Raw genomic sequence first — 12,385 nt, forward strand, 5'->3', positions numbered from 1 at the left:
TGAACACGTCCTGACAATGGGAAGTTGTGAATGGATCCCTTGTTTTGCTCTGCTTGTACATGCAGCTTTCTCTTTACTTAGTAAACTGTCTTTATATCAGGCCACGAGTTCTTGCACTTTCACCTTTCTGATTCTCCCCTCCATCCATCCCACCTGTGAAGAGTGGCTCTGTGGTGCTGAGCTGCCTGCTGGGGCTAAGCCACAACAAAGGAATGAGAAGCTCCACAGCACAAAAGGAAGAGAATCTGAAATAATTGTTTATATTTCACACAAAACAAAAGTCCCTTATGCAAGCCAGTGTCTTTGCAAAGTCAAAAAAGTCTAAGTTATACAAATGGATCTGCATTATCGCTCTAAAAATTCACATTATTTCCCAGAGAAGCATGGTAAATTATCTAGGTTATGCTTTTCATTGTCTTTCTGACAAAGACAGGAATTCTTATCCTGCAAAGTAATTCTCTTCCCCAACTCAACTCCTACTTCACAACCATTGCATCACTTTTCAACTTTTTTCTTCTTTTACTTTCTTCAGTATGTAGCATTGCTGAGACATCCCTTTTAATTTTTCTGCATTTGTTGATTACTTTAATACACTGAAATTCTGTACAAAGAAGGTTTTTTTACTCTCTCTCCCATCTCAGCAGATGACATTCCACTAGCGTCCAGCAGGTCCAGCATTAATGTATGATTTGGATTAAGACTCACAGACTTGCAGGTGAAGGAAGGTGTCTACATGCATACACATGCACACCCTCTTAGTAAACAACAAGTTAAACATAAAACAGCAAAAAAAATAAATCCCAGATTTTCCAGATTATTACAGCTTCTTCTAAGATCCATCTAAAACTTAAATTATTTCATTTAGTACGCATCTCTGAAGTGGCTAGCTTTGCATGTATTGTCTCTCTGGTCTGCAGTAATGTAGCTGAAGAGCACAGTGAGAGATCACCAGATTAAGACCCTACAAGGGAGTAAAGAACCGAGCCTGCAATGCACACTGCATCCATAAGAGCACATAATAATTCCTGACATGACAACCTCACAGCACATAAACAGCTCAGTTAACAGAGTTGAAGCGAGGTCAAGCCTGGAATTCTAATTTTGAGTCTTGTTCTAATTTTTTTTTTAATCCTCCTCATGTTTTTCATTTTAAGATCACCAACAACTTGTATACATATTCATTCTGAATTAAAACACTGAGACATGAGTTTATTGTTTCTCTTAGTTGGAATTCTTTAGAGGAAAAATGTTGCCAAAACAATTTAATACCATATTTAAAATTAAGAGTGCATTTTGACCCAAATGACTATAAATTAATCTTAAAAAAAAAGAAGGGAAGACAATAATTTCTTCATTTTTCAAACAGAACAGTAAAACAATTGCAATTAAAGAGCATTTCGAACAGCCACTGAACAATACTGTAAAAGCATGTTTGGATTAAAGGTAGGGACAGTCGTTTTAGAGGACAGAGGAGTTCTACAGCCCATGGCTGAAAGCTGAGTGTTTTGAGAATCGAACTGCAAAAAATTAATATTTTGGAGCTTCATTAAATCTTGATGTACATTTGACAAAAAGAGTAGAAATACCCCACTTGTATTTGAACTGTTTCACTTATCTCAAAATGGTGTTTTTAGAGAAGCATAGTAGGTTTCCTTTCAAGTGCCTGGCAGATGTGCTTTGGATTTGTTTCAAAGGTGCAGCTTTCCTCAAGAAGATCGTATTGAGGACTGTTCGGATCTCATGTGTGACTGCGTTGCTCAAGCCTGTTGCCAAATGTCATAGTACCACTTGTGACAGCCACAGGGAGAAGGGGGAGTTTTCACAATAGGAATTGTGCAATCAGATTAGCCAGTCCAAGGACGATTATAAAGATGTGAATGATCAATACTGGCCATGTCAGCTGCCCAGCACGATGCAGGGAGATCACATAGATGAGGGATGGATACACGAATACAAAGGCCAGACCACACGTTGCTCCAGAGTATCTGAGAAAAGAGGGGAGAGAGGAGAAGAAAATTAAAAAAAAAAAAAGGAAAACAGAACACTTTGTGTTAACTCTTACTTCTTCTTGTCATTTTTTTCCACTCAAACCTGTGAACAGTCTAACTGAACAATGGTTAGTTGCAGTCACTAACTATTGATTCCTATTTCTTGCTGTCCTTCACTGGAATGTGATTGCCTCCCTCTGTTTCCCTCAGCACTCTGACCCTGCATACCTGCACTCTGACATGCCTCTGGTGTTCCAGCCATGTTCTCAGATGCTTCTGAGGACTGGCTCCCTATTTTTGACTTGATGTTTTGACTTTCTTTGGGGAAAGTTGTTAACATTCAGCAAAGAAAGACTGGACAATGCTTCACTCATTAGGCATCCTTTACTGTCAGAACTGCCATCTGATTGGATCCCAGCCATCTGAGTTTCATGCTAACACATATAAACATGGAAATGCTACTGAATCTGCACCTTTTATTTTAGATTACTTTAATGAAATTCTAACAAACTATTCTCCAGACCCAGAAAAGATCAACATGTCCTCCTGGAAACACAATCAACCACAGCAACTGAAACATTTAACTTCTTTTTCTAACCACTCCCTTGCTTACTAAAACCTTTCTCATTATTTTCTCATACTGTGAGTTTCCACCTACTAAGCTATACTTTAGCGAAACATGAATTATTAACTAACAACACATTTTATTTCATGTATTTGAATATTCTCTTTAGACAGTGGAAACACCACTGTGTAGAATACACCTGCACAAACTACACACACACTAAATATGCAAGTTAGATTGTATACAGACGGTTTATCTGATGGAAATTCTCTGCTCCAAATGCTTGACCGCAATGCACAGTGAGCAAGCACATCAGCAGAAGTCAGGATCAGTTTGCAAACAGACAAATGTATTGCATGATATTTATTTTCAATTCATAACTAAACCATCTCTCTTGCTGGAATAAGAAAAGTTTCACTAAAATGAGAATTATAAAAAAATACATGGAAAAACAAAAACAAAAACCCTACACCCCAAAGATTAGCTACTGAGCAAAAGTAAGTTATTTTGCTACACTGGTCAGACCCAAGCTTGTCATTCCGGTTTTCTAATTGCTGATTCCTATATATTTTAAACACCTCCCTCTCCTGGTTGCTGTAGGAAAAATGAAAACTAGGAATTAATGTTGATAATTACATATATGTTCATGTTATATGTAGAAAACAAAAGTGGTTAGATAATTTCCTCTAATCTTTCTCAATTACAAAAATCCTAGGTGTTTATTAACATGGTAAATTTAAGATGTAATATAGAAGTACAATTTTTATGTCAGTTTTGCCTTTGAAGTTATTTGCTTTCTTGGATTTTTATCACAGACTTTCAAAACAGCTTTAAATGGTCTTAACACAAGACAAAAACAGATAAACCGCACAATAACCAAGCAACTTTTATACTGGCATAACATTCTTTGATGTGGATATTTACAAAGTCTTCAGATATGGCTCCACTGAAACCTGGGGAATCATCCCATTCACCTCAGATACAAAGGCACAATTATGGATACTTGCTTGTCAGAACTTTAAAAAACCAGAATGTTGACACTTTTAAATTGTTATTTACAACTTACAAAAGCACACACTCTTACAGTTCCTTTTCCAAATCAAGAGGTAAACACGTAGTAACACCACAGGCAAGCTCAGTGTGCAGAGCAGCACTTACCTTATGATACCTCCTATATTTGGATAAAATCTTGCCATTAATACTCCAGCTCCGACAATCGCTATGTTCAGGATGAGCACATGGAAAACACTACAGGGAAATGAGGAAAGAATATTAAAATCTATGATGTATTTATTACAAAATATCATCATCTTTCATTTATACTAACATTTAACTGGTATATAGATGGTGTTTCAATTTGCATGACTCACTCTATTAAAGCTAATTGATTTCACAGTAAACATAACATCTATTGAATATCCTGAGTGCCAAACTCTAAATATCTGGTGTTTTGACTCAAAATATTCTTAATGAGTAAGTATGTGTAATTTGGCAATTCTTCTGAAAACACCATATGCAGTACTCAGCACTCAAGTATTTCAGATGGATATTCAAATATCAAGGAAACAATACTATATAACTTAATTCCCACAAGAAAGAATTAGCTTGTTCAGAAAAAGATCTGAATTGCTCAAAATGAACTAATGGAAACCAAACCAAAAGAAAAGATATATAATGGAATGGAAAACATTAGACAGAATACTAGGGAAAAACTACCAACACTACCATCATCAAAAACATGCCACCTTAATACTTGACCTCTGATGTATTTTGATAGAGAACAAATGTTGGATCTAATTTAATACGAGACCTCTGTACTGCTTACACTAGATTTTAATTGATGTTGGTTTTACAAATAATTTCCTGTTACTTTCCTTTTTGCATTAAGGATTTAAAAAAATGAAGTTTTTCTGTTTTACAAAAGCAGCTTTTAATGCATGAGACTAATGCAGTATAGGCATTATGAACACAGCTCAGACTCAGGAGAGTATCACTTTTCTATAGAGAATATAAAATGTTGGCATATTTCAATATAAAGTAAAGTCAGGAAATACAAGAAAAAAAAACACTAGGGTATTTTGGTCACACAGCTGTTTCTGTGAAGGAAAAGGAGAAACTGCACAGAAAACATATATACACAGAGTTTTCGTTTATTCTCCAGGATGACTTGATGTCTTAAACTGTAAACTGATGCTAATTTTCCCCCTTTTATTTTTATTTTTTAACTGTAGAAAGTATCTGCCTTATGTAGGATGTTACTAACAATCTTTTAAAGGTTACACCTGAAATGGTAGTAGTCACCACTTTCATGGCTGAAAGGCCGTGGCTGCTAGTTTTCAGGTTAGGAAGACAGATGAGGCTGTAGAGGAGCCTCATTAAAGTTTAGGGGAATGGTAGTAATTTACATGCAAAGAAATAATTGAAGATACAGACTATTTCTAACATTTGCTCTTAAAAATTGTTGTTGTTGTTGTTTTTAAATCAAAAGGACAGAAATAACATCCTTAATTCTGTTTGTGGTGTTTTAACTGTGCTACAAAAACAGGTACACTTCAGAGACAGAAGACAGCAGTGGGAATACAGAAGTTGAAATTATAACAAAAATATCATCAGATATGAAACTGGTAAAACTCCAATGATCAAATTAAACCCCTAGAGTCAGACTATTAGGGAAAGATGGACCAAACATTCACTGCTTCTCTAATATTGCTAAAGATATCTCATTAACTGAACTGTTCACAAAAGCATTTGCCATTAAAATTTATTTCCTCTCACCCCGTACATATGACAGATTACCAATCTTACTGTCAGATAACACGAATGAAGCCAAACATTTATAAGCACAGAAAATGATGGCAATTCCTTCTTTTTCTTTTTTTTTTCTTTTTTTTTTTTCTGATTAATTCTCAGCAAGCAAGAAAATGAGTCCAGCCTTCACAATTCAGAAATGTTCTTCAAATTTGAGTCAGTTCAGAAAATTTTAGCAGAAAAACTAAAAAAAAAAAAAAAAAAGTCAGAAATATGTGATTCTGACATGCTTTAAAACAGAAGTGACTTTGTAGTTCAAAGTTGCTTTTCTAAAAATTAATTCAGGTTTCTTGTAACTTCAAAAGTGTGTGTGTGTGTTGTGAAAAAGTGTTTTTCAAGCTCTTCATCTGGGAAAAAAATCAGGGCAGGGTGAGGGGGATGGGGCAGTGATGTGTTTTAGCTCAATTGAAAATAATTGTCTCAAAATGCTGGAGCCTCCAAAACAATGCAGTGCTTGCGCAGAATTGCTTTGCAGTTTTAATTTATTGTTTTTAACTGCTTTGCAGCACCCTCAAGAATAATAACAAAATCAAAAAGACTGAAAAGGATTTAAATCCGTCTGTTTCAGGGCTAAAGGTTGCACTGTATTTGTCCTTGGGATGTCTTTGCACCTTTTTCTACATTTTGCACCATTGTCTACATTTCTACATTTTAGCAGCCCAGATTAGACCATAAGGAAAGAAAGGAAATTAAAAGTGCTGCAGTAAGTGTGTAGTCAAAGGGTGAACTCCCACTTTTAAACAACAGGGGAAGCAAGAAGGCAAAGCAAAAAAAAAAAAAAAAAAAAAAAGATAATTTAAGTAAGGATTTTTGAAAGATTACTTAATCTGAAAATGCATTTCTTCCTGGAAATCTCACTCAAGTGACATCAGTCAAAATACTGAATTACAGCAGTTTAGATGCCAGGCAGAAGCTAGGTGAATAGAAGATAACTAAGCATGCATGCAAACAGCAGAAATGTGTTTCATTGCATCAGAAGACACACATCTGTGGGAGAACTGGCAGGTCTGCTGGGCTACCATGGAGTAAAGGGAGGACAATCATTTGGGAAAGCCAAGTGATTTCTGTCCATCAGTTTATTTAACCTCTACGAATAAGAAAGTTGTTTTAAAAAGTTCTAAAAAATGATTAGATGTACAAAGTATTTTATGCACAACATATAATTAATCAAGGGAATTCTGTCACAACTATTACTGTAGCCAAGAGCCAATAACAACACTAACAAAAATTAGCTTTCTATACATCCAAGAAGATCCAGAATCTCATGAGACAGCAGATAAACCACATGCCTCTGGCTCTAAGTCACCCATTAAATTATGCCATTGCAAACATATCTCACTTTAGGAAAGAAAGTAATTTCCCAACCCAAGGCATCTTGGCCTTGTTTTACACCACCAAGGAGAGAAGAGAATAAACAGTTTCTTGGGTTTTGTTCCAGTATGTCCCTTTCTGTGATGTAGTCTGTATACTAGCATCCATTTTCCTTAATGAAAGAAGAAATTAGGAAGCATTCTCCTGTTTCTAAATCTTTCATTGGAAGCACAAAAAGGCTCAAGACTTTGTGATGATGCTTGTCAGAAGACCATTGTATCCAGCACATCTACATATGTATTTAAGACAGGCAGAGACACAGGTGTCTGAGGCTGGTACAGAAGAGGAAGGAGAATTCTCCATCTTAGAAGCAAGGGGGGTTTAGCTCTCATAAGAGAAAGTTGATTCTTTGTCAGGAGGTAGAATTTAGACCAGTTGGGCTCTCAGAAAACATCATCACAGGCTTAGTGTCGGAGGATATATGATGCTAATTACTTCCCCTTTATGCTTCAAACAAGCAAGCTGTCACTGTTCAGTTGATCCGTGTGAAACCTGGCAGTAGAAAAAGGTACCTGTCATATGCCTAACCTTTGAAGTTTGGAAAGGATGAGCTTGTTTGTCATGCAAAACCACAGATAAGTAGGCTACACCATGGCTAAGCACAATAAAGCACTGTCAACAGAAAAACAGTAGCACTGCAAGATATCTAAAAAGCACATGGGGGTCAGTCTTTGGACAAAAAACTCCTCTAAAGTTGATTAAATGGTTCCTCATTACAATTCAGTCATAATCCACAGCCCACCACCAAAAGCCAGGATATGAAAAAGATGCTGCTTTTGGTAGAAATTGGATGATAACCAATCGTCAAGGCTAAAAACTACAAAGCAGCAAACTAATACCTTGGTGCTTCATCATATCCAGTGAAAGACAAACAGTAAAGAAAAAAAGGAATTATAGCAAAGAATCAATTTGTTCTGGGCAATAAAGTCACTGCTAGCAAGTACAAATTATCTGGTAGCCCTGTAGCACGTGTGTTCACATGTGTGTATTCAGTCAACACACAGCTTTAAGAAGCATCCATCCAGACTTCAAGTGCATCAGGTATCCACATGTTCCTGCGAGGAAGGTTGGCTTTTAAGATCAGGGAGCTTCTGGTTCACGTGAAACATGCAGCACTTCTATAAGCAACCCAGATCTTAAAAACGAAGACAGGAAAATTTGCAGTGGGGACTGGGACCAAGGAAGGGGCTGTTTGTTTCATTTTGTTTTTTTGAGAAAAATTGGACAATTGCAGACAGAAGGCAGATTTATATACAACTCTCTCAGCTGCAAATACAGAAAGGATGTAATTTAATAGAAAGGATGTAACAATGGAAATACATGTGATTCAGTGTATTGAATCACAGTGGGGTTAACCAAGGCTAGGTGGCCAACACAGATCCTCAAATGCACAAACAGCATGATTCAGCACAGCGACAAATCTGCTGTATATACAGACACATGGATATACCATCAGTGAATGCTCCTGAACGCTATTTCCACAACCCTTCTTCCTGCAAAATCAGTCACAAAAAGACAAATTAAGTTTTTTTTTTTTTTTTAAATCTTTCTAGAAGAATGGCACAAAACCTTGCCTTCTCCTCTTTTTCTTCTGCTTCACCCTTTTGCTTCCTTATTCACAAATTTTCACCAGTCAAGTGACTGGAAATATTTCTCTCCATATACACACCTTATGTATATATCTAAGAGCTAAAGCTTGAATCTCTGCAGGTCAGCCTCCTTATTGCCTGAGAACTATTAGCCTTTGAGATTGAAGATTTTGATGCAAGCCAAGTATATACAATAATTAGGGGAATGATTGTTTTCCTATGCAAAAGCCATGCCACTTAATATCTCTAGCTAAGTTCTTTAGGGTAGATCTACAAGCTTCACAGAGAAACATCAGTGTACATCAATAAGAGCTACTACTTCGTATTTCCAAACTATGTCCCCCCAGACCAGCTCTCCCATTACTCTTAGTTTAACTACAGATCTGTTTATAAGCATGACAGAACAGGAGAGTGATCGCAGAAATATGAAAACATGTCCCCGGTCCTGGAAGAAATGACATGGGACTGTCACAAGGCCCACCAAAGCTCTGGAACGGGCACAGGAGAGTTTCTATGGTGACAGATGATGATGTGTTGAGTACTGCATGTTCATACACAGGCTTTCACTACACTGGGACTATGGTCCGTTTTTTCCAGAGTAGCTGGTGGTAGCAAAACCAAGAATACTGAAATTCTTGGAAAAGTGATATGGAAATGGTGCTACTGAAGAAGGATCATCAGTTTTTGCTGCTGGTGAGAACCAGTCATCAAGAGGTATTACACAAGCTGGTCACAGGTCTTTACCATCCTTCTAGAGACAGATCCTGTGCTTGTTACTAGTCTTCAGTTAGTCCCCATTGCACAGAAAAATAAAGGGTTGACCTTGTCAGCTATAAATATACAGAAGCTGGAGCCTGGATGTCATTTAAGTGACATTTGTGCTATGTTTGATAGCTGGGATACTACAGAGAGACACAGACAGACAGAATATACTACTTCGTCTCCATTAGTGAGCTAGCTATACAAGTAGCTTCATAGAAACTATTTCTGACTTCTCACAAATTTTAAATACCTCCCTCTAAAAAGTCTTTAAAAAAAAAAAAGAGAAAAAAAAGAAAGAAAAGAAAAGAGTGAAGCTACCCACAGGATATCCTGGAGATGAGAACGATGTATTTGCATCATCACATTCGTCATACCACAAAGGCTTAAAACAGCAAGCTTGAGCTAACCCAAGCAGAGGCTGGTATAAAGGTGTAGATTTTTGGAGAGGGCAGGAGGGAAATGACAACTGTTCTGGTCAGGGAGTAACTGTGGGGAGGAGATGGGAAGAGGCGCATCTACGTAATATAAAGGACATGGCTGTTTCCCAATGGCTGTGAAATCCATGTTTAGCACTTAAATCAGTTGTTTCCAATAGTAGTAGCTTGCAGCAGTTCCTAAAAGTCTCTTTAAATTTGAACTGAGTAAAATTTAGCATCAAAAAAAGTAGGCACTTATTTCACTACCTAATTTTAGGCATCCAATTTCTAGACCTTTTCATATCTATTTTAGGACCCAGAAGAAACCTGAAACTTTTAACAATGTCTTCCCAGACCTATATGCTACTGCTTATGCCACAGAGGAAACGCACATTGCTTCCTGGGATATTTTTTCCCTTCCCTCCATCAACAGTAATTCACAATATAAAATAAGAAACTCTGAGATAAATACCAACTTCTCAGCTGTGACAAATTCAGACAACACCACAAATATAAGCATCCTAGGTTTTATTTAAAACAAAAACAAAAAAAAACAACACACCACTAAAGTTGAAATCTGGATCTGCCTGGAGTTTAGGCAGTGTACAAATGTTAGGGTGTGGCTCATCTCTGAAATTAGCATGTGAAAAGTTATTTTTATAAGCACAGCAGCACTCTAGATACCAGGGCTAACAACTCACTTAGCTATTAGCTGTTTAAAAACAGCCAGATGATTACTACCTATGAACAATCAAAACTCGTGCTGTGCTGTGAAAGGTTAATATGCAGAACACAGACTGCTCGATATGTTTCTGAACTGAAAAAAAGTTTTTTTTCCCTGTACAAAAATGCATGACAAAGGAACTGTGTTGACAAAATTCCTCTGTTTATTGACAAACTGAAGAGCTAAAACAAAACATCCCTCCCCCCTCCTTCTGCTCTGCCAAGCTGTAGCAGTCTGTAGTGTTAGCAGGCAAGAGTTTACTTTGCATGCCTATTCAAACTTTGCCTCAACAAACATTGTGAAATTAGCTTTTGAAATGTACCTAATGCACCAAAGGAAACTCCGGAAAGCTCAGCCAACTTTCTGACAACGAACACAAAAGGTTAGTTAAGTAAAATGTGCCAAGGTCTTGTCAAAGGGTAGTCTTCTTACCTTGGGTAAGCATTTCCAAAAAGCTGTCTTAACAGCTGGACCCGTGCCAGATAGCCCAAGAGTGGGTATACAGTCATCATCTGAAACAGCAGGAATATTCTTGCAATAAATGACATGATGTCGTTGCTGGGAAAGTTATCGAGAAAATTCTAAAAAAAGGAATAACATTACATTTATCAATGGTGGCTTGATTATCTTTACATGTTGATTTTAACACCTGTGTGCAAGAAAGAAATGGGTAAAAGCCATTATAATTGCAAAAACAACTCCCTAGCACAGAGTACTCTTTTTCCCTTTTACAACTGTTACACCACCAAATACCACCTAATATTTTAATATTGAAGGACTGATGCCAGCTTTCTTATTAACAGTATATTTTCTAATCTTGGGAACATCTTAAAACAATCAAGGTATGAAACAGCTACCTGAATTGTTATGTAAATAAATTCATATGCTGCTCTCACCTGTCATATCGTATCTAGACACTAAAAATAGGTATTGAACATGTAAAATTAGATCACAAACAAATAAGGATAGGATCATATACTGTAAGTGTAAACACCTGAAAAACAGAGCAGTATAAGACTTATATATGGAAATATATAAGTGGCTTTATAACATTTAGGATAACTACAGAAAATAAACTTAAAAAAGAAACAAACAAAACACTTATCATTTATTATTTAACTGTAGACTTTACTCCATGAAGTTACTTCAAATGGTTCAAAAAAAAAAATCCTGATTAAACAGCAGTAACAGTTCTAATTAACATACAATCTCAGGACGCCTTTCAAAGCTCCTTTATTGGTAAATACTATGCAGGAGACATAGTACACCTTGCATAAAATGGATCACCAGTTGACAACTCTTATCTTTGAAGTAGTTGAGAGTAAGGGAATCAGCCTTGCCTATAGGTAGAGAAGAGTTAAAAAGCCTTCACAGCAACAATTGCAAGTGGTGCTGTTATCTGAAGAACTTTGTTGGCAAGGCCCACCACAGTGTTAGCCTCCAAACCTATCAATAGAAAGGGCTCCTATATGAATACACTTGCATTCCCTTTCATGTTTATTATTTTTTATTTTTGGGGGGGCAGGGTGGAGATAGTACCCAAAACTAGCCCCAATGAGTGGGACCTGCCACTGCACACACAATTACACATAATACTTTTCAGGATTGAAGAATCTAAAGCAATTGAAGCCTGTACTGTTCATTTTGGTCTTTTCTTCATCACTTTCACAGAGCATTTATTTAATGTTTGTTTTTAGAGAACTGCTGGCAACCAGACATGAATACTAATGAGATAGCATAAGCATTACTCATCTGCTTGTGGTAGTGCCCATGAAGCATTAGCCAACTGACCAGAGTGAAGAACAGATGTGTCTGCTGGGGTGAATCATGAAGCAAGGGGTAGTAGTTTTTTTTAAACATACTTATTTAAAAGTCAAGGGTGAATATATAGTACAGTAAAACATCTCACCTGTTCAATACATTCTTTGGATAGTGGTGGAGAGGGAAAAGATGCAAAAATTATCACTCCGACATATAGATATGTTAATCCCACCAGTAAGTAAGCAATGGAGAGGTCTCTCACCTGAGGAAAAATAAAATATTATTTTGGCCAGCATTGACACACCAAAACAGGTAACATAAAAAAAAAATAAATTACTTAACGATTTCTATTGCATTTGCTAGTTACTTTTATATTTTATCATACAATCATAGAATATCCC

The 12,385-nt window shown here is 36.7% G+C and overlaps 1 protein-coding gene across 6 annotated transcripts in view; it reads right to left on the reverse strand.

The window, feature by feature from the left end:
- Positions 1–239: 239 nt before the first annotated feature.
- Positions 240–12,385, reverse strand: part of SLC38A9 (solute carrier family 38 member 9) — a 48,559-nt gene continuing 36,413 nt past the window's right edge. For 5 of the 6 annotated variants that reach the window (XM_068666777.1, XM_068666776.1, XM_068666778.1 and 2 more), the window contains 4 exons: positions 12,133–12,246; positions 10,656–10,804; positions 3,712–3,801; positions 240–1,985 (listed from right to left, as the gene is read on the reverse strand). In XM_068666777.1, coding sequence (XP_068522878.1) covers positions 1,820–1,985; positions 3,712–3,801; positions 10,656–10,804; positions 12,133–12,246 — 519 coding nt within the window. In that variant the 3' untranslated portion in view covers positions 240–1,819. The remainder of the gene's footprint in view (positions 1,986–3,711; positions 3,802–10,655; positions 10,805–12,132; positions 12,247–12,385) is intronic. The other variant, XM_068666781.1, reaches the window with a different exon arrangement.

This window comes from Anas acuta, chromosome Z (genome assembly GCF_963932015.1).
Source record: "Anas acuta chromosome Z, bAnaAcu1.1, whole genome shotgun sequence".
Lineage (NCBI taxonomy): Eukaryota > Metazoa > Chordata > Aves > Anseriformes > Anatidae > Anas > Anas acuta.